Source organism: Saccopteryx leptura, chromosome 1 (genome assembly GCF_036850995.1).
Source record: "Saccopteryx leptura isolate mSacLep1 chromosome 1, mSacLep1_pri_phased_curated, whole genome shotgun sequence".
NCBI lineage: Eukaryota > Metazoa > Chordata > Mammalia > Chiroptera > Emballonuridae > Saccopteryx > Saccopteryx leptura.
This window is the reverse complement of record NC_089503.1, coordinates 63,516,599-63,537,223: the sequence shown is the minus strand read 5'-3', so window position 1 is coordinate 63,537,223 and position 20,625 is coordinate 63,516,599. Positions and strand designations below refer to the sequence as shown.

General features: G+C 53.0%; 1 protein-coding gene across 1 annotated transcript in view; it reads right to left on the bottom strand.

The window, feature by feature from the left end:
- The window catches only part of USP35 (ubiquitin specific peptidase 35), a 40,034-nt gene extending 19,530 nt beyond the window's left edge, over positions 1 to 20,504 (bottom strand). Inside the window, exons 1-7 of the mRNA XM_066369444.1 lie at positions 20,197 to 20,504; positions 12,204 to 12,886; positions 10,781 to 10,913; positions 9,117 to 9,246; positions 8,591 to 8,692; positions 6,345 to 6,503; positions 460 to 653 (exon numbers count right to left, since the gene is read on the bottom strand). Of these exons, the coding sequence (XP_066225541.1) occupies positions 460 to 653; positions 6,345 to 6,503; positions 8,591 to 8,692; positions 9,117 to 9,246; positions 10,781 to 10,913; positions 12,204 to 12,876 (1,391 nt within the window). The 5' untranslated portion in view covers positions 12,877 to 12,886; positions 20,197 to 20,504. The remainder of the gene's footprint in view (positions 1 to 459; positions 654 to 6,344; positions 6,504 to 8,590; positions 8,693 to 9,116; positions 9,247 to 10,780; positions 10,914 to 12,203; positions 12,887 to 20,196) is intronic.
- Positions 20,505 to 20,625: the final 121 nt, after the last annotated feature.

Sequence of the window (20,625 nt, the reverse complement as noted above, 5' to 3'; positions counted from 1 at the left end):
CTACTTCTGTGGCTGAAACCCTGAGCGATTTTTAAGTAAGCCATAAGTTGGAAAGGTAGCCACTGACAATAAAGATTTTGTTTTAGTAAATGGGGAGTTCGGGGAGTGGGGGTTAGAGGGGACATCTAATATCAGGATGAGGGGGAGCTCTACTCTCGAAGACAATCCACTCCGTGGACTCTAGGAGAAAAGTCAGTTCTGCCCACCAACCCCTCCCCACTGCAGCTCACCCCTGGAGCCCCATCTCCAGTGCCCATCCAGTCTCCACCAACTGCCTCGGCAGGGCCTGGAGACCTCTGGGTCCCTCGCCTGTCCTTCACATACCCACAGTAGGCAGGGAATTATGCCAACAATGCAAAGCAGGACTCACCTCCTCCAGCCCCCATCCTCATCCTCACACACCAGGGAACCCAAATGAAAGAAGCGGGGACAGACAGGGAATTCAAAAGCAGCACGTACTCAGTAGCCATGAACAAGGCCTGAAGGATGCTGTTCACGTAGCATGTGTTGCCCAGATTGACTAAACCAATCTTGCCCGTGTCTGACTTGGCCATGAGCCGAGGGTAGAAGCCAGCCAGCTCGCTCTTCTGTGAGGTCCAGGCATCTTGCCCGAGCAGCTGCTTGATGCGGTCCTCGTTGGGAATGTGGAGGTCCTAGGAGGGAACAAGCCAGCAGGAAAGTGGGTACCAGGGTCAGCTCTAAAAATATCACCCCCTCTGGGAAGCCTTCTTGGACTACAGCCTACCCCACAGTCACCCAAGCACACTGCCCCACAAATGTTCTAAAGATGTGTATGAATAGGCTCCTGTTTCCAAACTTATTCTAGCTTCTCACTTCCTACATGATCTTCCATGTCCCAACTGCCTGAAGAAGGTAGTGAAATCCCCACTCAACAGATGAAAAAACTAAGACTCCGACAAAGACTTTTCCAGGAACATACAGGTAGTAAGTGAAGACTCTGTACATTCCTAGAAGAGCCCAGGGTATGACAGACTCTGAGCAATGACAGAACGGGCCCAAAGGTCAGATCCAGTGTTGTCAAAATCTCAATCCTAGTCCTGACTCTTGTCCTCACTACCTGTCTGGCCATGGTCGGTGAGCCTGAGACCGTTAACCTCCCTGGGCCTCAGTTTCCTCCTTTGTCAAGTGAGGATACTCCACCTGATGTCAGCCTGGCACTCTGGGCTTTCGGAGTGCTTGCACACAGCGAGGCCCCTGCTTCTCCATCTCCGTTTAAGTCTGCAGAGTCGGCTCTTTTGAATTAGTTACCCCCCTGGAACTTGATCCTACCGTCAGGACGTCAGGACGGTGGGAGGATCCCACGGGTCTGAGGTATGGGTCCTTGGTCACAGGCTCGGGAATCAACAGGCTTTCCTACTCATTATCCTGTTCAAATTAAACAGCTGCACCTTAAAGAATATTACCGAGCAGTAGCTCTAATAGCGGCATATTGTAAAGAAAAGCACCTAAGCATCGTGTAGAGTTCCTTAGTAGATTAAGTGACATTCAGAATAGTTCCTCCTGCCCTGCTCTGACTTCCAGATCCTGAGCACAGTCCCTAGATTTGCTCAGGGCTCTAGAGCTCAAACCAGCCCGGCGCCGAGAGCACTGGTCTCCCACTGTGGAGGTCAGGCGCAAGCAGTGCTTCCACACTTCTGCTCAGTCATTCGTCAGGGCCACCTCGATCATGTATCAGATTAGTGAGTCATCTCTCAGACAATCAGAAATGTAGGCGCTGCCAAAGGTGAAATAGAGTTGTGGGCTCAGCACGGTCTCTCTCAGTCCAGTCCCTTCCCTTCTCTTCTTCTTACCCTCTCCAATCCCCAATCCACACAACACGAACAAATAGGCACAAAAAGGCAGGCAGAACCACCCCCCCCCACACACACACACACATAGAAGATGTAAAATTATCCACAAGAGAAAAAACCCTCAAATGCCATTTTCCCAAAGAAGGTCACTTTGTCCTCTTAGGGAAATAAAACAAGAACTTCCAAATATAGTAACTCTCAAGTTCCAAATGTTACTGGAAATTCACATACAGTGGCTCCCTTAGCAAGAACCACAGCTCCCGAAGAAACTGCCATAACCAATACAACTGTCTATGTCAGAGAAATTTCCAGACTTTGTTTACAAAGGAGCCTCGGTACAAGAAGGATGTCCTCATGGGACACATGTGAAAGAGTCTCCGACACAGTAACCCCCGCAGGCTTTAGCGGTGCACACTGGCTTGTACCGAGGGGTATCCACAGCCACAGGACAAAAGTAGCACATCTTCCTGGAGCTAGGTTCTCTAATATTCAAGTGAGAAACATGTTTATATTAAAACAAGTGTAATTATGGAAGCTATACTTGAACCTTTGAAGAACAATGAGAGTTTAGAGAAACTCTGAGCTCCTGTCAGGCTGCTTGGGGTAAGTCTCCTCCTCCAACGTCAAGTTGCTCAGTGGAAACATGTGAAAAGCCCAGGTCTGCTGGATGAAGCAGTCACCCAGCCTGGTTTGCCAGGCCCTCTGCTCTGATCTGCTGCCCTCACTGGTCTCACCGTACCACACATTACCACCAAACTGGACTTGCACATCCCCGCCCCTCACCTTTCCCCCTGCTGGTCCCCACCTCTCAAGGTCTAGCCCCTAACCTCTCTTTATAAGGGTTTTCAGGATCTTCTCAAATGGAGTCCCCACACTATCTGCGCCTGTCTTATAAAGCCCACCTCTCTGCACCTCGTGGTGCAGGTATTGGCCCTGGGCTCAGATCATAGCCCTGAGCAGCCCAGCCCAGGTCTCACCCAGGAAGCGTTTCCCTCCATCCCCAGTGCAGGACCATGCTCTGTCTCCCGGCTCACATCTCTGTGAGAGTTCTTCACATTACAGATACACGCATTCTCTCACAGACATTTATTGGGCCCAGAGATTAAAATAACATGTATCCCTGCCCAGAAGTTCATAATCTAGCAGAAGCAAGTAACAGTCATTTCTAATGAGTGGAAGTCCTCTCTCCTCTGCTTACCTACCCCCAGTGACAGGGACTCACAACCTAGCAAGCCAACCCTTTTTGTATGTGAGCTCTATTAAACTCTTTCTCCTGTTTAAGTAGTTTTTTTTTTAATTTCAGAGAGAGAAGCAGCAAGAGGAGGGAGGAGGGGAGCGAGAGAAGAAACTGGAAGGGGAAAAGAGGAAAGGGGGTGGAGAGAGGACAGGATGGGGGAGAGAGAGAGAGAGAGAGGGGAGATGGGGGAGGGAGAAGGGGGTGGGAGGAGGGAGAGAGGGGTAAGAGAGAGGGGAGGGGAGGAGGAGGGAGAAGGAGAGAGGAGAGGAGGGGAGGGGAGAGAGGGGGAGGGGGTGGAAGAGAGGGAGGTGGGAAAGAGGGGAGGAGAGGTGGAGAGGAGGGGGAAAGGAGGGAGAGAGGAGAGGAGGGGAGGGGAGAGAGGGGGAGGGGGTGGAAGAGAGGGAGGTGGGAAAGGGGAGGAGAGGTGGAGAGGAGGGGGAAAGGAGGGAGAGGTGGAGAGGAGGGGGAAAGGAGGGAGAGTGGGAGGGGAGGGGAGAGAGGGGGAGGGGGTGGAAGAGAGGGAGGTGGGAAAGAGGGGAGGGGAGGTGGAGAGGAGGGGGGAAGGAGGGAGAGAGGGGAGGAGGGGGAGGGGGGAGGAGGGGAGGGGGAAGAGGGGGAGGGGGAAGGGAAAGAAGGAAGGGTAGAGATACATTGATTTGTTGTTCAACTTATTTATGCCTTCATTGGTTATTCTTGTATCTGCCCTGACCTGGGATCAAACCCACAACCTTTGCATATCCAGACGATGCTCTAACCAACTGAGCTACCTGACCATGGCCTTAAACTCCTTATGTTAAGTTGAAAAAACTGAAAAGATCCCAGTAACTGTCAAAGATTTTGTTTGTTGTATCTACCAACTCGCACTCACAGTAGATTGTTCCCTTGGATGTTTTGTAATTTTTGAATTATAAACTCAAATCTTCAGGAGAATCTTAGCTTAGTGGTTTAAAAGCAGTTTCTTTTGTTTCAACTAGGCAAACCTGAGTATTGCAAGTTTGACTTTTTAAAAAAATTTAATTTATTGTGTTTACATAGATTCTAGTGTTGCCCCGAATGCATCCCCCCTCCCCCATATTCCCCTCAACATCTCCCTTGTCCCCCTCCCAACAGCGCCCTCCCCCCTTTCCCTTCAGGATTATCCCATTCTATCATTCCCTTTCCCTCTGTCCTAAATTTATGACTACTCTTTTTTTTTTGTATTTTTCTGAAGCTAGAAAGGGGGAGGCAGTCAGACAGACTCCTACATGCACCCAACCGGGATCCACCCAGCATGCCCACCAGGGGGCGATGCTCTGCCCATCTGGGGCATTGCTCTGTTGCAACCAGGGCCATTCTAGCGCCTGGGGCAGAGGCCACAGAGCCATCCTCAGCACCCGGGCCAACTTTGCTCCAATGGAGCCTCGGCTGCAGGAGGGGAAGAGAGAGACAGAGGAAGGAGAGGAGGAGGGGTGGAGAAGCAGATGGGCGCTTCTCCTGTGTGCCCTAGCCGGGAATCAAACCTGGGACTCCTGCACGCCAGGCCAACACTCTACCACTGAGCCAACCGGCCAGGGCCAGTTTATGACTACTTTTAATGTTAGTGTCTAGCTTAGGGGTCCCATAACCCTAAGATGGTGTGAATTTGAACCCTTAAACTGACATGATGGCAGGCCACTAATTGCAAATTTCTTGTTTTCCAATGCAGGGCCCAGACCAAGCCAGAAAAGTTTCCTTAACATTTATTTGGGACCATATGTATATATTTTCTAGATCAACTCTTGCTAACAGTAAAGCCTTTCTTGGGTCCTGGTTTCTGTGGGCCTATTAGAGCTAACTCCCTACCAGGGGCAGGCCCTAAGCCTCACCTCCTGTCCCCACCAGCTCCAGCCCTGGCTGCCTAAGGCGGCCACCTTAACCACACTCCCTCCCCACCCAGAGCAAAAGAGCGTCATCTCTCACTTCCCATTCTGGAACTCAGTTTTCCTTTTATGACTCCTGGGGATTCCCCCTTACTTTCTTGCAAGTTCAGCTACATACTTGAAAAGATATCTGTTATATTTTAACAAGCATTCCTAGGTGTTTTGTAGTGGGACACTTTTCAGGTTACCTATCTGCCGTGCTACAGACTTGGAAATCAGATCAGAGGTTTTGAAAAGGCTGCCACCTACCTAGCTATCTTTCACCCATGCTTGGACCTGCCCTCTGTGTGACGCAACCTAGGCCTGGCTGTGTCTCTCACTATCTCCGTGACTTTGCACAAGTCACCAGACCTCTCCAAACTTCATTTTCCCCATCTATAAAACAAATAACAACAGCATCTGCTTGGGAGGTCTCTTGAGAGCATTAGAAAACATATGGGAAAACATTGTCAAATGTGGTACTATCTACAGATGTTAGTGGCTGCCTAGCAGCCGAGCCAGCCCAGTTCAGAAGCCCTCTTGCTCTACTGGAGGTCGTTCCCTCCTCGGGTTTCTCACTGCTCCTGGCTGACCCTCACAGGCATTTCATAAGCTGCTTACATCAGAGCTCCTTTTATAGAAGTTTGTCGCCTGCTTCCAGGCTGAAAGCTCCTCAGTGGAGGTGACTCATGGCTGTGTCCCCAGTTCCCAGTCTGTGCCTGGCACACAACAGGGGATTAGTCAAGTCCTGTGAACAACTGTAAACAATACCTGCTCTGGAGTGCTCACGGTCTGGAGCGGGAGACAGACACACAGACAGTGACAATGTGTGCAGAGGGATATCCTGGGGCTGTGGGAGCCCAGAGAGACCCTGACCCAGCCTGGGGCCAGCCTCAGGAAGGTACTGAGACTTATCAGGGAAGCTTCCTAAGGGAGGATAATACGTAAGCAGAGCCCTCATGGACATGGGGGGATGGTCCAGGCAGACAAGGAAGAGTTTCCAGTTAGAGAGAATGGCGAATGAAAAGGCCCAGAGCGCCTGACCTGTGGTGGCGCAGTGGATAAAGCGTCCACCTGGAAATGCTGAGGTCGCCGGTTTGAAACCCTGGGCTTGCCTGGTCAAGGCACATATGGGAGTTGATGCTTCCAGCTCCTCCCCCTTCTCTCTCTCTGTTTCTCCCTCTCCTCTCTAAAATGAATAAATTTAAAAAAAAAGAAAGAAAAGGCCCAGAGCAATCACAAGAGAATGACCCCTCTGGGAACGGCAGGTAGCTCAGCACGCCTGAAGCGCAGGATGGGCCAAGGAAGTGATGGAGAGACGGCCAGGGACCCAGCAATGGGGGCAGCCGCCAACCTATCATTTGGCCTCAAACAAGGCCCAAAATAACTCTTGTGTCGATGTGGAGGGTTGCCACTCACCTTGATGGCCTCCATGACGGGCTCATACAGGTCCGGGAAGCCCGGGAACCGGAATACCATGCAGTGGACCAGCTCTGCCAGCTGCTCCAGGCAGCTGGTCCCCGAGTTGGAGTCCTCCTTGAGCAGAGAGGCCACCATGGGGGGGATGTGAGGGAGGAGCTGTGAGAGCACAGTGGGGTCAGGCTCAGCACCGGTTCCCGGAGACGGGGGCTGCTGGCCCCTGCCGCACACACCCGGAGCTCCGAGGCGGGAGCTATGCCCACCTGAGTGGGGTCAGGCTCAGCACCGGTTCCCGGAGACAGGGGCTGCTGGCCCCTGCCACACACACCCGGAGCTCCGAGGCGGGAGCTATGCCCACCTGACCTCCGTCCCTCTGACCCTCACAGGGCTCTGCACTCTGCAGGCAGGGGACCCCCCTTACTAGATCTGTGACCTAGGACACCCCGCCTCAATTTCTTCACCCATAAAATGGGGCCAATCATTCCCTCCTCACAGTTGAGGGGAAGCCTACATCCAAGCCCTAGCAAGTAAGCCTTAGCCAACTGGCCGGCCGGAAAGCCTGAGTGACCAGCGCCTCTTTGCCCACCCTGCAATGATGCTGGGGCTGCAGCAGAGCCAGGGGGTGGTCAGCCCTGACGGAGCCTGAGCGGCCAGCCACCTGTGGACAAAAACTTTCATTCTTTTTTTTTTTTTTTTTTTTTTTAAGCTGGAAACGGGGAGAGACAGTCAGACAGGCTCCCGCATGCGCCCGACCGGGATCCACCCGGCAAGCCCACCAGGGGCGACGCTCTGCCCACCAGGGGGCAATCCTCTGCCCCTCCGGGGCGTCGCTCTGTCACGACCAGAGCCATTCCAGCGCCTGGGGCAGAGGCCAAGGAGCCATCCCCAGCGCCCGGGCCATCTTTGCTCCAATGGAGCCTTGGCTGCGGGAGGGGAAGAGAGAGACAGAGAGGAAGGAGGGGGTGGGGTGGAGAAGCAAATAGGAGCTTCTCCTATGTGCCCTGGCCGGGAATCGAACCCGGGTCCCCCGCACGCCAGGCCGACGCTCTACCGCTGAGCCAACCGGCCAGGGCAAAAAACTCTCATTCTTTCACCAAGCATCCATATCAAGCGCTTCCCCTTCACAATAACTGTATGTGGCCGTGACTGTTCTCCCCGTTTCCTAGATAGAGAAGTTAAGTAAGACTCCCAGGGAGGACTTCACTGTGGCTTACGGGAGAAGCTGGAGTCTGAACCAGGTCTGCCTGGATCCAAAACCTCTGTGCTACGGAGCACTACCTTTTATACCCATGGCAGTGCCACAGCAGCATGGCCCAGGGATGGACAGAGTCAGGCCCCAGGACCTGGGAGCGGGGGAGCCCAGGCAAGTATGGAAAGAAGCCAACATCTGTCAAGTCCCTGGTATGACTGTCAAGTCCCTGGTATGAGGAAGCTCTTGATAAATATCATCTCATTTAACCCTGTCCCACTATGGGAGAAGTTTACCTTGTGCTCAGCCTGTGAGAGGTAAGTGCCTAGCCCAAGGCCACCACATCTGGCAAAGAGCAGAGCTGGGACTCAACCCTGAGCACCCCAATCCCTGGTTCTGTGCTTCCCCCACTGCAGCAAATAGGAAAGCAGGAAGTTCCGGCTCTGACCGGGGCCTTCGAATCCACGGCCCCATCTGCAGATCCACAGCAGGCTGGCAGGGGGAAGCCAGCCCCCGGACCATAGGCTGCCCTTCCCAAGGGAGGGCCCGGAAGCCAGCAGTAAGGGCCCTGAGCTGGAGGCCAGGCCACCAGCTGTTGGCAGGCAGCAGGGTACAGGAAGAGCACTGGGGTCAGGAGTCATACCAACTTGGCCAGAATCCTTCCATGCTGCTCACTAGCTGTGTGTCTAAGGACTTAATCTCCCTAAACTCATTTCCTCAGCTGAAAAGTGGAGAAAATGGCAGGACCTCCTTCTTGCAGTTGTTCTTGTCAGTTAAGTGCGTGCACATTAGTAATGCCTTTAACACTATGACTGGCACATAGATGTTACCCAGGGACCATTAGCTGTTATCATTCTAACTTGTCACTCCACTATGGGCCCATGGAGAAGCCGTATAAATTCTCTGGCCTCAGTTTCCTATCTCTAAATTAGGGTTTCAAGTATCCTCCAGTCCTAAGATCAAGGGTTTCAAGCCCTGACTCCTGAACCCCCAACCAAAACAGCTAGTCTGGCCTGCAGCCAGACCAGTGGGACATGCAACAGGGACGGGCCCTTACCAGGTGGAAGGCCTCGTGGGAGTGCTGAAAGGTCAGGAGCATGTACTTGAGGACAGACAAGGCAGCTCCCCGGACAATGGGGTACAGAAGCTTGGAGAAAACCTGGAATAGAATCCCGCGTCAGGAGTCCCCAGGCCTGGACCGCCCCAGGCTGAGTGCAGCCACAGGCCTGAGGGGGTCAGACACACTGGAGCTGAAGCAGCAGACCCATGCCAGAGCAAGAACCCCGAGATGCTCACACACCTGGATGGACAGACAAACGGTGAAGTGGACAAGATATTAGATATTGGATGGATAGATGCATGGATGGACAGACAGACACTCAAAAGTTTCACAGACACGCTTGAATGAGCAGTCAGAGGGAAGAATGGGCAAACCTGAGGCTCAGAGAGGGGCAGTGAAATGTCCCAAGTCACAGAGAGTTTGGGTGGGAGCCCCGGTGCTCTGCCTCTCAGATCTACAATGTCCCTGGCAAGAGACTGGCCAGAAGGAACATAAGCAGGGGCCAGGAAAGGGGCCCACCAACCTTCTCAATTTTGGCGAGTGAAACCTCAATCAAGATGCTGAACTTCTTAACAGCAGCCAAGCCCTTCAGCAGTGCAATGATCCACTTGTCAATGTTCTTCCCCAGGGGCCAGGACACCCAGTCGATCATCCTGGTGAGGGGGATGACAGTGACACAAGGACCAGGAAGGCCCAAAGGCCCAGGTGGTGGGAGCTCAGGAACTAGCCATAATGTCCTGAGGCCCCACAGTGATTCACCCTACACAGGATAGCCCTAGAGTACATGGGGTGAAGAAGCAAATGAGCCCAGCACAGGCAGCTGGCAGAGACTGAGGCTCCCAGCCTAGCAGGAGGGGAGCCTGGCCCTCTCAGTACCCAAGTCTCACCCCCGCACACACGCTGGGCTGCAGTGGAAAAACAGGGTTTTCAGCTGCCTCTGCCTGGACTGTTGAGCCCAATGACAGGAGGAGCATTGGCCCCGGGGGCCCGAAGCTCCGGCTCCAGCAAACCATGGCTTGTGTGTAAACTGAAGAAAGTCATGTACTCTCTCAGCCTCAGTTTCTTCCTCTGTAAAATGGGGACAATGCCTACCAACAACAGGGTTGTATGGATTAAAAGAGATAATAATGACTGCTTACGGAGTATTCACTCTGCACCAGGCACTGCTATATCTGCCTTACACGTATCAAGCCGTCTGACTCCCACAACACAATTATCTATGTGCACTGAGCGTGAAGCTGCCACCTACTAGGTGTCCAGGAAAATATATATTTTTAAATACTGAGCAGAATGTTCTATTAAAGAAGTAAAACAATGTGAAAACACAGTAACAGTAACTACAACAATAACAGCTTCTAGGCACTTTACATGTATTATCTGATTTGATCTAATTTAATACTCAAGACACTGTATAAGATGGGTTAAATTATGCTATATTTTATAGATGAGGAAACTGGAGCATAGAGAGGTTGAGCAATTTGCCCAAAGTCACACGGGCAAAAAGTGGTGGAGCCAGGGTTTGAACTTGGTCAGCTTATCTCTTGCATTCCCATTCTTACCCACTAAAAATAAAGAATCCAAGAAGGCCCCATAAAGACAATGGATGTGTACACAGGTATGAAAAGAATGGCAGGGGAAGGCATGCCAGGTGAATGGGGTCTGCAGAGCCAAAGGCCTGCAGGCAGGAGGGTAGGCGGCATTTTCTGAGATCACTGGATGAGCAGGTATGGCTAGATCACAGGTGTGATGATGTTCAAATGAGGTGAGGAATGTGCAACTGTGTGACCTGAAAAGCACCCAAACTCCGTTTGAGTCTTGCCAAACTCAGAAAACCCTTTGTAAAGGTACTTTCATCTTCTATATGACCCCACAGAAGCCTACCAAATTCTTATACCACCACTCAAATCTGCTATTATAGAAAAGTAAACTGAGACTCAGAAAGGCCATTAACTTGTCCAGGGCTTCAGAACTAGTCCCCGGACTGGGAACATCACTAGGGCAGGGTCTTCTGTGTCTCCCACATCCAGCCCTGGACCAGGCACAAAGCAGGGCTCAAGAAAAGATGGATGAATCATCAAGCAGGAGGGCCTGAGCACTTAAACACTAAATCTAGCCCACCAACCCCACCCAGATGAAGGGGCTTCTGGGAGGGAGCGAGACCTGACCAACACTGGGCCCTCAGCCCACCTGCTGATGGCAGTCAGCATCTGAGAGTCCGTTACACTGTCATCGTTGCTGAGGTTCCGGACGACGCCATCCATGAGCTCCAATGGGAGATGCTGGACCATGCTGGCCAAGGCACTGGACGGCGGCTCCTCTTCTGGAACAGAGGGCTGGGCTGAGCTTAGCAAGGCAGGTGCGCCTCTCACCACCCCCATCACCCTGTGCTCTCATGCTGCCAAGGAACCAGGCTGGGCCTCTGCAAAGAGCACCTGCTCACCTCCTCAGCATCACAGCCTGACTCAATCTTAACTCATTCACTCATCAGACCTTCACTGCTACTGCTTTAGGTGAGAAAGAATATTCAGTAACCAAAATCTGTTGAACTATTTTTTTTTTTTTTTTGTATTTTTCTGAAGCTGGAAACGGGGAGAGACAGTCAGACAGACTCCCGCATGCGCCCGACCGGGATCCACCCGGCACGCCCACCAGGGGGCGATGCTCTGCCCCTCCGGGGCGTCGCTCTGTCGCGACCAGAGCCACTCTAGCGCCTGGGGCAGAGGCCAAGGAGCCATCCCCAGCGCCTGGGCCATCTTTGCTCCAATGGAGCCTTGGCTGCGGGAGGAGAAGAGAGAGACAGAGAGGAAGGAGGGGGGGGGAGGTGGAGAAGCAAATGGGCACTTCTCCTATGTGCCCTGGCCGGGAATCGAACCTGGGTCCCCCGCACGCCAGGCCGACGCTCTACCGCTGAGCCAACCGGCCAGGGCTGTTGTCCTATTTTATAAGTACCCTGGTCCTTACACACTCAGCCTGGTTCTTCCTGCTGCCAGAACCATTACCTTCCTTTGCCCTAAACAGCCCCATCCATAATCAGGGGAGGTACAGATCTTATTTTAATCATTTATACTATAATCCAAGTTCCCGTTCTCAATGGAGAGTCAAGATTTTACATTTCAGAGTTGACACCTACAGGCTCCATTGAGTCTCCAGACTTCCCTCCACCTTCCCAGAGCACCTTACCCCTGCTGCCTGGTGCTGCCCACCTCTCTAAGATCTGGCTCAAGATTTTTCCACTTTTAGGAAACTCACCTGACCCAAAGGGCATGACGTTGTCTCATTCAGCCCCCAGGTCCTCCTTCTGGCCAGATTAATCTGGGTTCATCCTTTCCCCACACGAGGCAGTCTGCGCCTCCCTGTGCGCCAGCACCCACTTCAGGATAGGACTCACAGCAGGTGCTCCGGATAGGTTTGCTAACTAAATAATGGAACATCGTTTCTCCCACCTGTGCATTCGCCCATGGCACACGCACACGCAGACACGCGCGCCACACAGCACATGGGCACGCCAAGCGGAAGAATGTGCACGAACAGCCACCTGCCCTGGCGCACACCCAAGACCTTGGCACACACGACTCCCTCCCGCCCCAACCCAGCCTAAGCGCACACGCACCTGTGCAGGAGATGACGGCGAACAACTCCTTGAGGCAGGGCAGGATGGCGGCGGGCTGCACGCGCCACAGCTGCGCCAGGAGCCCGCTCACCTGCTGAGCCTGCTCCAGGAACTCCACGGCGCCCTCCTCGCCCTCCGCCGGGCAGCGGAAGCGACCGAGGCAGCGCACCAGCTGCTGGCAGAAGAGCAGGCGGTGCGGGCCGTCGGGGACGCAGCGCGGGTGCCGAACCAGCAGCCGGGCCACCTGCGCGCAGGCCGCGGGTCCCGGGCGCTCGCACACAGCGCGCAACACCTCGCGCCTCAGCAGCGCAAACACCTCCTCGGCCGCGGGCCCCTCAGGCAACAGCTGCAGGCCGAGCTGCACGCAGGCTAGGGCGCGAGGGCCGGGCGGGCCGGTGCCACCCTGCAGCAGGCGCAGCACGCGGCGCGCGCTGAAGAACTCGGCGAAGACGTCGGGGTGGTGGCGGCCGGCTACATGCAGCAGCTGGCAGCCCACGCGGCGCGGCAGCTCGTCGGCACCACTCACGTAGAGGCGCGCGCCCAGCGCCAGCAGCGCCAGGCACTGCTCTCGGTCCAAGGGCTGCCGCGCCGCTTCCAGTACACGCCGCACCAGCCCTTGCTTCACGCTTGCCGGGTACGACGATGTCACCACCGCCTCGAGGATCTTGTCCATGGCGGCCGCACTGTAGGGAACAGGGTGCAAGTCACACTCTGCCCGACAGGTTCCCAGCGTGCTGAGACTTGGGGCAAGCAACTCAACCTCTCTGGACCGCAGTTTCTTATCTGTAAAGTAGGGCGAGGATACCTACCTCACTGGAAGGTGTACTGAAGTAAAAGTACAATGCCCGGCATATGATAAGTCCCGGTAGTTGTAGTTACTGCTTTAAACTCACAAAGGTAACACCTGAGCCTTCCCCCTACTCCCACCCTTTTGCCTTTCTATCCCCAGGCCTCCCTGATGACCTCATCCACTATTGGGACAAGTAGGACCTGGATCTAGAAGCTGGCGCCCAGAGTCCTGGCCAGTCATGTCCCGTGGGAGAGATGAAATGGGGCGTGCCCAAACACAAGATACATACACACACACACACACACACACACACACACACACTCACTACACCTCCAGGTGGGAGGAACCACTTAGGGCCCCAAGGAAGGGCCAACAGGACTTCCTGAGATCCCTTGCACACTTTATCCTGTCCCAATCAACTTCTTGCTTTCTCAGATGATCTTTGTTAAATTCCACTTCTCTGTACGTTTGCCTGAAACATCCCATCTCCCAAGACCTCCATCAGCCCACGCAGTCACACAACCAGGCAAACTCCTATATTCCTTCAAAACTTCGAACACCCTCTCTTCAATGAAAATAGCCCTGTACCTGTGGGCTTGAATTTATCCCTCATCCTCCATTCCACCTGTGGCCTCTTCCTCCATTATACCTGGGATCACACAGTGCTGGGGGTGTATGGATCCAACTCCCATCCACTGAAGCAGCATCTCGTCTCTGTGCTCCAGGACTGCACACTCAGGGCCCTGCCTGCCTCTCCTGCCTTCCCAGCCTTAGTCCACACTAGTCCCTCACTCTTGAGTCACTAGGCCTTCTCTCCCCTCCTTGCTTGGCTCACCCTGCAGACATCAGCTCAAACTCACTTCCTGGAGAAAGACTTGCCTGACCTCCCTGCCTGGGTCAAACGCCATTGTTAATTTCAGAGTATCCTATCCTCCTTTATAGCATTTACCCTGATTGCTTGATTGAAGTCAACCTCCTCCACTATACTATGTGTGGCCGTGCCTCATATTATTGTGCTTTGCTCCATTGCACTTCACAGATGTGTTTCTCACAAATTGAAGGCAAGACCCTCCACCAGCAAAGATTATGACTCGCTTTATTCCAGTGGTTTGGAACCAAACCCACAATATCTCTGAGGTATGTCTGCAGATCCCTGAGGGCAGGAACCATGTCAGGTTTTGTTCACCATGGTATCCCCAGCACCTAGCCCAGTACCTGGCACACAGTAGGCATTTGTTTAGTGAGTGTGGGAAAAACAGCTATGTTAGGCTAGCTCGCTTATACTTTGCCTGATTAGTGTGTGAGCACGTGGAAACGCCACGTGTGTAGTCTATGTAAGAATATGGGTGTTTGCCGTCAGGGCAGATGGGGGATTGCAGCTGTGAGGGGCCCTTTTGCTTGTTCACTTGCTGCCATGAGAAGCGGTTTTCCCCTGCCTCTTTGCTCATCTGTTGTGAGAATCTATTAAATGGGAATGGCCCACCGCTTTCTGGCTCAGCAGTTTCTCTACCATCTGCCTGAATCCGATGTGGACCTGCCTGGCCTCGGCCACCAGCATTAGGGTGAGCAAACACAGAATACAGCATGAGTTACTGATTACCTTATTCCTGAGACATAACAGACTTCCCTTTGCCCTTCTCTTCCACGTAGGCTGTTTCCAAGAAGCATTCGTCTCACTTTGACTCCTTATTCTCATGCTGGTTCACATAGGTACAGTTTGCTCTTGTAATACCCAACTTTCAGCTCCTAGAAGACAGGGTCATTTCTTTCCTTCTTTGTATAATCCCAATCTAGGCAGCACCTGATCTAAGGCTAAACACACAGTAGTTGTTTCACTAATCTTATGGGCTCAGTAAAAACTTTTTTTTTTTTTTTGAGACAGAGAGTCCGAGAGAGGGACAGATAGGAACAGACAGACAGGAAGAGAGAGAGATGAGAAGCATCAATTCTTTGTTGCGGCTCCTTAGTTGTTCATTGATTGCTTTCTCATATGTGCCTTGACCAGGGGGCTACAGCAGAGCAAGTAACCCCTTGCTCAAGCCAGCAACCCCTTGCTCAAGCCAGCAACCTTGAACTCAAGCCAGTGACATTTAGGCTCAAGCTAGCGACCATGGGGTCATGTCTATGACCCCACGCTCAAGCTGGTGAGCCTGCTCTCAAGCCAGCAACCTCAGGGTTTTGAACCTGGGTCCTCAGCATCCCAGTGTGATGCTCTATCCACTGTGCTACTGAGCCTGGTCAGGCAAAGCTACTCTATTCTTGAGATCTGGAGTTGGTGGGAAGACAAGGCAGAAATTTCCTAGAGGGGCCGAAAACTTTTATTCAGAGCCACAGATTCTGTGGGACCCTGACTACATGCCAAGCCTGTGGAGACACTCTTCTCTGTACTAACTCTTGGCCAAGACTAAACATCCATTACTGCATGTATTACAATGCGGTGGGCCCATTTATTTCTCTGTCTCTCTCAGCAGACTATGAGCTCCACAGGGAAGCAACTGGGGCTTACTTCTCAGTGGCTGGCATCTTCCAGGCCTGTCATTGCAGTTTGAGTATCTATAAAGAGGTTATTGTGGGTGTAGCCAAGGCACAGAGCAGTGGTTCCCCAACACTGGCCTCGCTGCCTCAGATTCATCTGGGGTGCTTTCTGCTTACCGTCCAGGTGACTTATGCTCTCTGAGCCTGTTTCCACCCTGCAGGTAGTTGTGAAGACAACTAACTATAAAGTCATTACCATGCTGCTGGGCACAAGGACGGTGCTCAGAAAATGTCAGTCCCCTTCTCTTCAGAAGCAAAGTCCTTGCCTTTAGGAGCTTCTAGTCTGATAGAGGCAGAGGTGTTGGCAAAGAGTACCAAGGCAAGGTCTTTGAAGGTGTCTTTCAAAACTGGTCTCTTTGCCCCGGTCCTCCCTCTCCTAACCAGTGGCTATGGCCAACTTCCTTTGAAGACCATCCAACAAAACCCCCTGCTCCCACCCTCCAGGCTAGTGGATTTAGTTTGTAATATGCTTTCAACCCAGGATGCCAAGTAATCCAGGTACAGGCATACCCATTTTACTGCACTTTGCTTTACTGCACTTCACAGATGTGTATTTTACAAATCGAAGGCAAGACCCTCCACCAGCAAAAATACTACAACTTGCTTAATTGTGTTACTGGCTTTATTGCAATGGTCTGCAATAGAACCTGCAGTATCTCTGAGGGACATCTTTACTCAGGCAGCCAAGGAGAAACCCTAATCGATAAGATATTGACATCAAGTGTGGAGAAAGGGGACATGGGGCAGGCAGAAATGGAGTTCTGGGGCTAGGGAAGGCTCTGGCAGCAGGAAGTCAGAGTAGGAATGCCAAGTTCTGCATTTCAGTGTGACATTGAGCAAATCTTATTCTGGTCCTGCAACTCATTGTGTGACCTTGAACAAATCTCATCATGAGAGTCTTTTGTCTTCTGTAAAATAGGGATAAATTATATTAGGTTGAACCACATAAAAGTGAAGGGTCAGACGTTGGCAATTTCATGTCACTCTACCTGATACCTACCACGTACAGTGGTTTGCGCCTGGCAGCTGGAGCTCAGTCAGTGGAGCAATTCCGTGAGGGCTCTGACCTCCACAGCCAGCCCTGCAGCCTCTGCACAGTCCACGGCCTGGCCACTCCAGGCAAGCCCTGCCTGCCTGCCCCCACTCCCACACAGGCAGTCTGTGCTCAGCTGTTGCCATGGTCTCCAACAAACCTGCTTACTACTTACTATCTTTGATGCATTCATGCAAAATGGTTTTAGAGGCTTGAAACTCACCAGACCCCATCATGGCTACAGAAAGGAGGCGGGACAGGTCTGTTGTCCCAGTGGCATGAATGCTGAAGCTAAGGATCACCAAGGGAGAGGAACACAGCCTCAGCAGTGTGAGATTAGAACCATGAGATTAGAACCAGTACTCAGCCTCCCAGGGGAGGAACCGGTGGCCAGCGTTCCTCAGAGGAAGGTGGGTTATCCCTCTAGATGCAGGACCAGGAAGAGACGGCCTCTGGACGCTGGCTCTGACCCAAGAGACAGCAGCCCCACACCAAACACGGCAGCAAACGGCAGCCGTGACCTCCCTCAGAAGAGCCTGTATTAAAAGCAGGAGACCCATTGGGTTCTTTGCTTCAGAATCACCAGGTGACCTTGAGTGAGTCCCTCCTAGGCTCCTCAGCCTTCTCACGTAGAAAATGGGGACTATTCCACCTACCACTGATGGGGCTGGAACACGGTATAAAAGAAATGAAGGCTGGAGCAGTCACGAGTCTACTCCCAGGCCATCTGACACCGATGGGTGAAGCAGACACTGTCAGGGAAGAAGACAAGGAGACACACTCCTAATCTCATTGATTCTACAAGGACTTTCACCCCTTAGTGTTCACTGGCAATTTTTGTTTCCAGTCTCCTCCTAAGCCCCAGCCCCATCCAAGAGCAGCTCCTCTCTCCTCCTTCTTCCTGGACTAGTGCAGTCTCCTCCCCATCAATCTCTTCATTTCCTCCCTCAACCTGTCCTTTAATAGGGGCATGTGTCCTGCAGGGAAAGAGCCCAGGCTTCGAATCTAGCCCAGCCACTACCCTCCACATAGCCACCATGGCTGGTGCTGTTTCACCTCTCTCGGCCTCTGAGTCCCAAAATGGGAGATGACCACCTGCCGACCACTTGTCCTTTCCCAGCCAAGCTGCTGCTCCTCCCCAAGCATGACACCCTGAGAGTCCCAGCAGCATCCAGCCCACTTCAGGACACACAGTGAGCACATAGGAAAATCACAACACCTCCCCCGGAAGGCCCAGATTCCTTTATCTGTCCCTCTCAGATGGCCCCCTGCATCCCTCCTAAAGACTGACTAGTGTCTGTTCCTGCATGGTGGGGCTTCACTCATCCCCATCACCCCCAAGTCACCATATGTGCATGTCTACAGTGTCCCCATGCCCTGGGCCCCACCTCAGGCTTCCTCATCCCTCCCCGATCTTTCTGACCCTCCCTGCAAACATCCTCAGATTAATCTCATTAGATGGTTAGCTCCATTCCTTCCATGCTCCTGCTCAGAATTCTCCAGACTCCCAGCACCTTCAAGAAAAGGTCCAAACTCCTGAGTTGCCCTTCAAGCCCTTTCTGTGACACTTAGCTGATGTGGGGTGGGGTAGAGATGGGCCTGACAAAGGCTGTTTAGTAGAGAATCTATAGGAATTTGAGCAGGGCCTTTCCTGCTGGCCACGTTTTGGGGATGCCCTCTCTGTTGAAAAAAAGGGCTTCCCTTCTTCTCTCCTGGCAAATTTCAACTCATCCTTCAATGTCCAGGTCACATCCCCTCTTCTGGGAAGCCTTTCCTAGTCCCCCTGAAGTCCAAGTGTCTTAGCTCTGGCTTCCTAAAGCCCACTTCACCTCTCTCATCCCTTAGCCGTGTCACTGGGTTCCACGTCTCTCTCCCCCACCAGGCTGGACTCTCCTTTGGTAGGAAGTAGGTCCAGTCCCCCCTATCTGTGCCCAGTGCCCAGTACAGGACCAGGCACAGAAGTGAAAGAGTGCCAAGTGACCAACAACAAACATGTGACAGCAAGATGAGATGAAACTAAAGATATGACCAGAAAAGCACCTTCCAGGGACTGGCTTACCCCTTGGTCCAGTCACTGCCCCACATCTGTCCAGGTCTGGTCTCGCATATCCTGACTGAGAATCTTAAATATCAGCCAAGAACTCCCCTACAGAAGTCACTGGAAGGGTCTGAGTGAGGCTTTAACCGTTCTAGAAATGACTCAAACAACCAAAGCTGAAGGAAACAAAAAACAGAAAAACTGCCTGACCAGGCGGTGGTGCAGTGGATAGAGTGTCGGACTGGGATGCGGAGGACCCAAGTTCGAGACCCCGAGGTCGCCAGCTTGAGCATGGGCTCATCTGGCTTAAGCAAAAAGCTCACCAGCTTGGACCCAAGGTCGCTGGCTTGAGCAAGGGGTTACTCGGTCTGCTGAAGGCCCACGGTCAAGGCACATATGAGAAAGCAATCAATGAACAATTAAGGTGTTGCAACAAAAAACTGATGATTGATGCTTCTCATCTCTCTCCATTCCTGCCTGTCTATCCCTCTCTCTGACTCTCTCTCTGTCCCTGCAAAAAAACAAACAAACAAAAAAAAAAACAGAAAAACTATTCACAGTTAACCCTCAGGTCAAAAGCTTACAGAATCTCATGAGATAGAAGAGAGGGGCTCAGAAAGGCCTCACTCTACCCCTACCCCAAAGCACAGCAGCCCCTACAAGCCCCAACTCAGCACCCAGGAGTTGAGAGCAGCCCATTTCCTCTCTCTGACACTCATACCCAGTTTCCCTCCTTTGATTCCCTGGGGGCACCAGGCTGTCCCTCCCAACCAAAAGTCCTTCCAATCGTGTCTCCCACCCCTCCATCTGTGGGTAGCAGCATCTCTGTATTTTTTTTTAACAACTTCTAACCAAGAAAGCCCTGGGAAGGAGACTCTCGCCCTATTACTGGGAAACCCTCATCTGGGCCACCAACTATCTCCTGGGAAAAAAGGTAAAAAGAGGTTTTACTAGTAAAAAGCTAATGTTCTTTTACTGAAAGGGCACGGAGCAGGAAGCCGGGAGAGAAGAGAAAAGGATGGGAGCATATATTCCCTTTTCAGGAGCTCACCACACTACCCATCCCTGCTGGGAGCCACCCCTCACAATACCTCTGATGGCCACGTCCCCACACCCAGGCACCAGACTGACAGATCAGGGTATTCTGTTCACTGGGCTCTCATAGAGGGGTACACTGGGTGGATGCTGAGGATAGCAGAAACCATTCCAAGCAGAGTTGGACTCTTGGACCTCATCCCATTTGTGTCCCAGCTGGGCCTCAGCCCTCTCTCCAATTATACCAGGGCAACTGCTCTCAGCCCAGGCTGGGGCTGCGGACCTCACGAAAGGCCAGCGAACTTCCTGTACTGAACGCTGGTGTCCTCGGCCCTGAGGGGCGGCGAAGGGGCATCATCTCCATACACAATTGATGAAGGAGGTTGAGGCCCAGAGAGGGGCAGCTACTAGCCCAAGGTCACACAGCGAGTCCCAGGATGAATCCAGATCTCCAGCCTCCCAACCTCCGCCCCTCAGAGCCCTACACTTGCGTACAGGGCTCTTGAACCTCCAGGGTGCTGGCACTCCCTCCACCCCGCACACACGCCCCCAGCCCCCATACCTCTGGGACTCCAGCGGACCCTGCCTCAGACCCAGCTCCTGTGCGAGGCGCTCAAGCGGGGCAGGACTAGGCTGGGCCAGGCTAGGTCAGGTTGGGTCTTCTACTCCTCCCCTCCCGGAATGAGGATGCCCTCCGCCAGGTCCCAGATGGCAGGGATGCTGCTTCCACTGCCAAGTCCAACCTCCCCACACCTCTTTGCACGAGTCTGTATCCAGGAAGCCCGACTCAGAGGCACAGCTGCCAGGCTGCGGGGCGGCCGGGCTGCGGAGCGAAGCAGAGGGAGGAGAAGGGGGAAGGTGCGGATAATAGGGTGGAGCCCAAGCGGTAGCCACCCCGCGAACCGCCACTCAGGCCGCGTCTCCTTTAAGGCCAGCCGGCCTGCGTGCTGGCGGGGGCGGGGTGAGGTGGGGTGGAGCGGAGAACTGGACG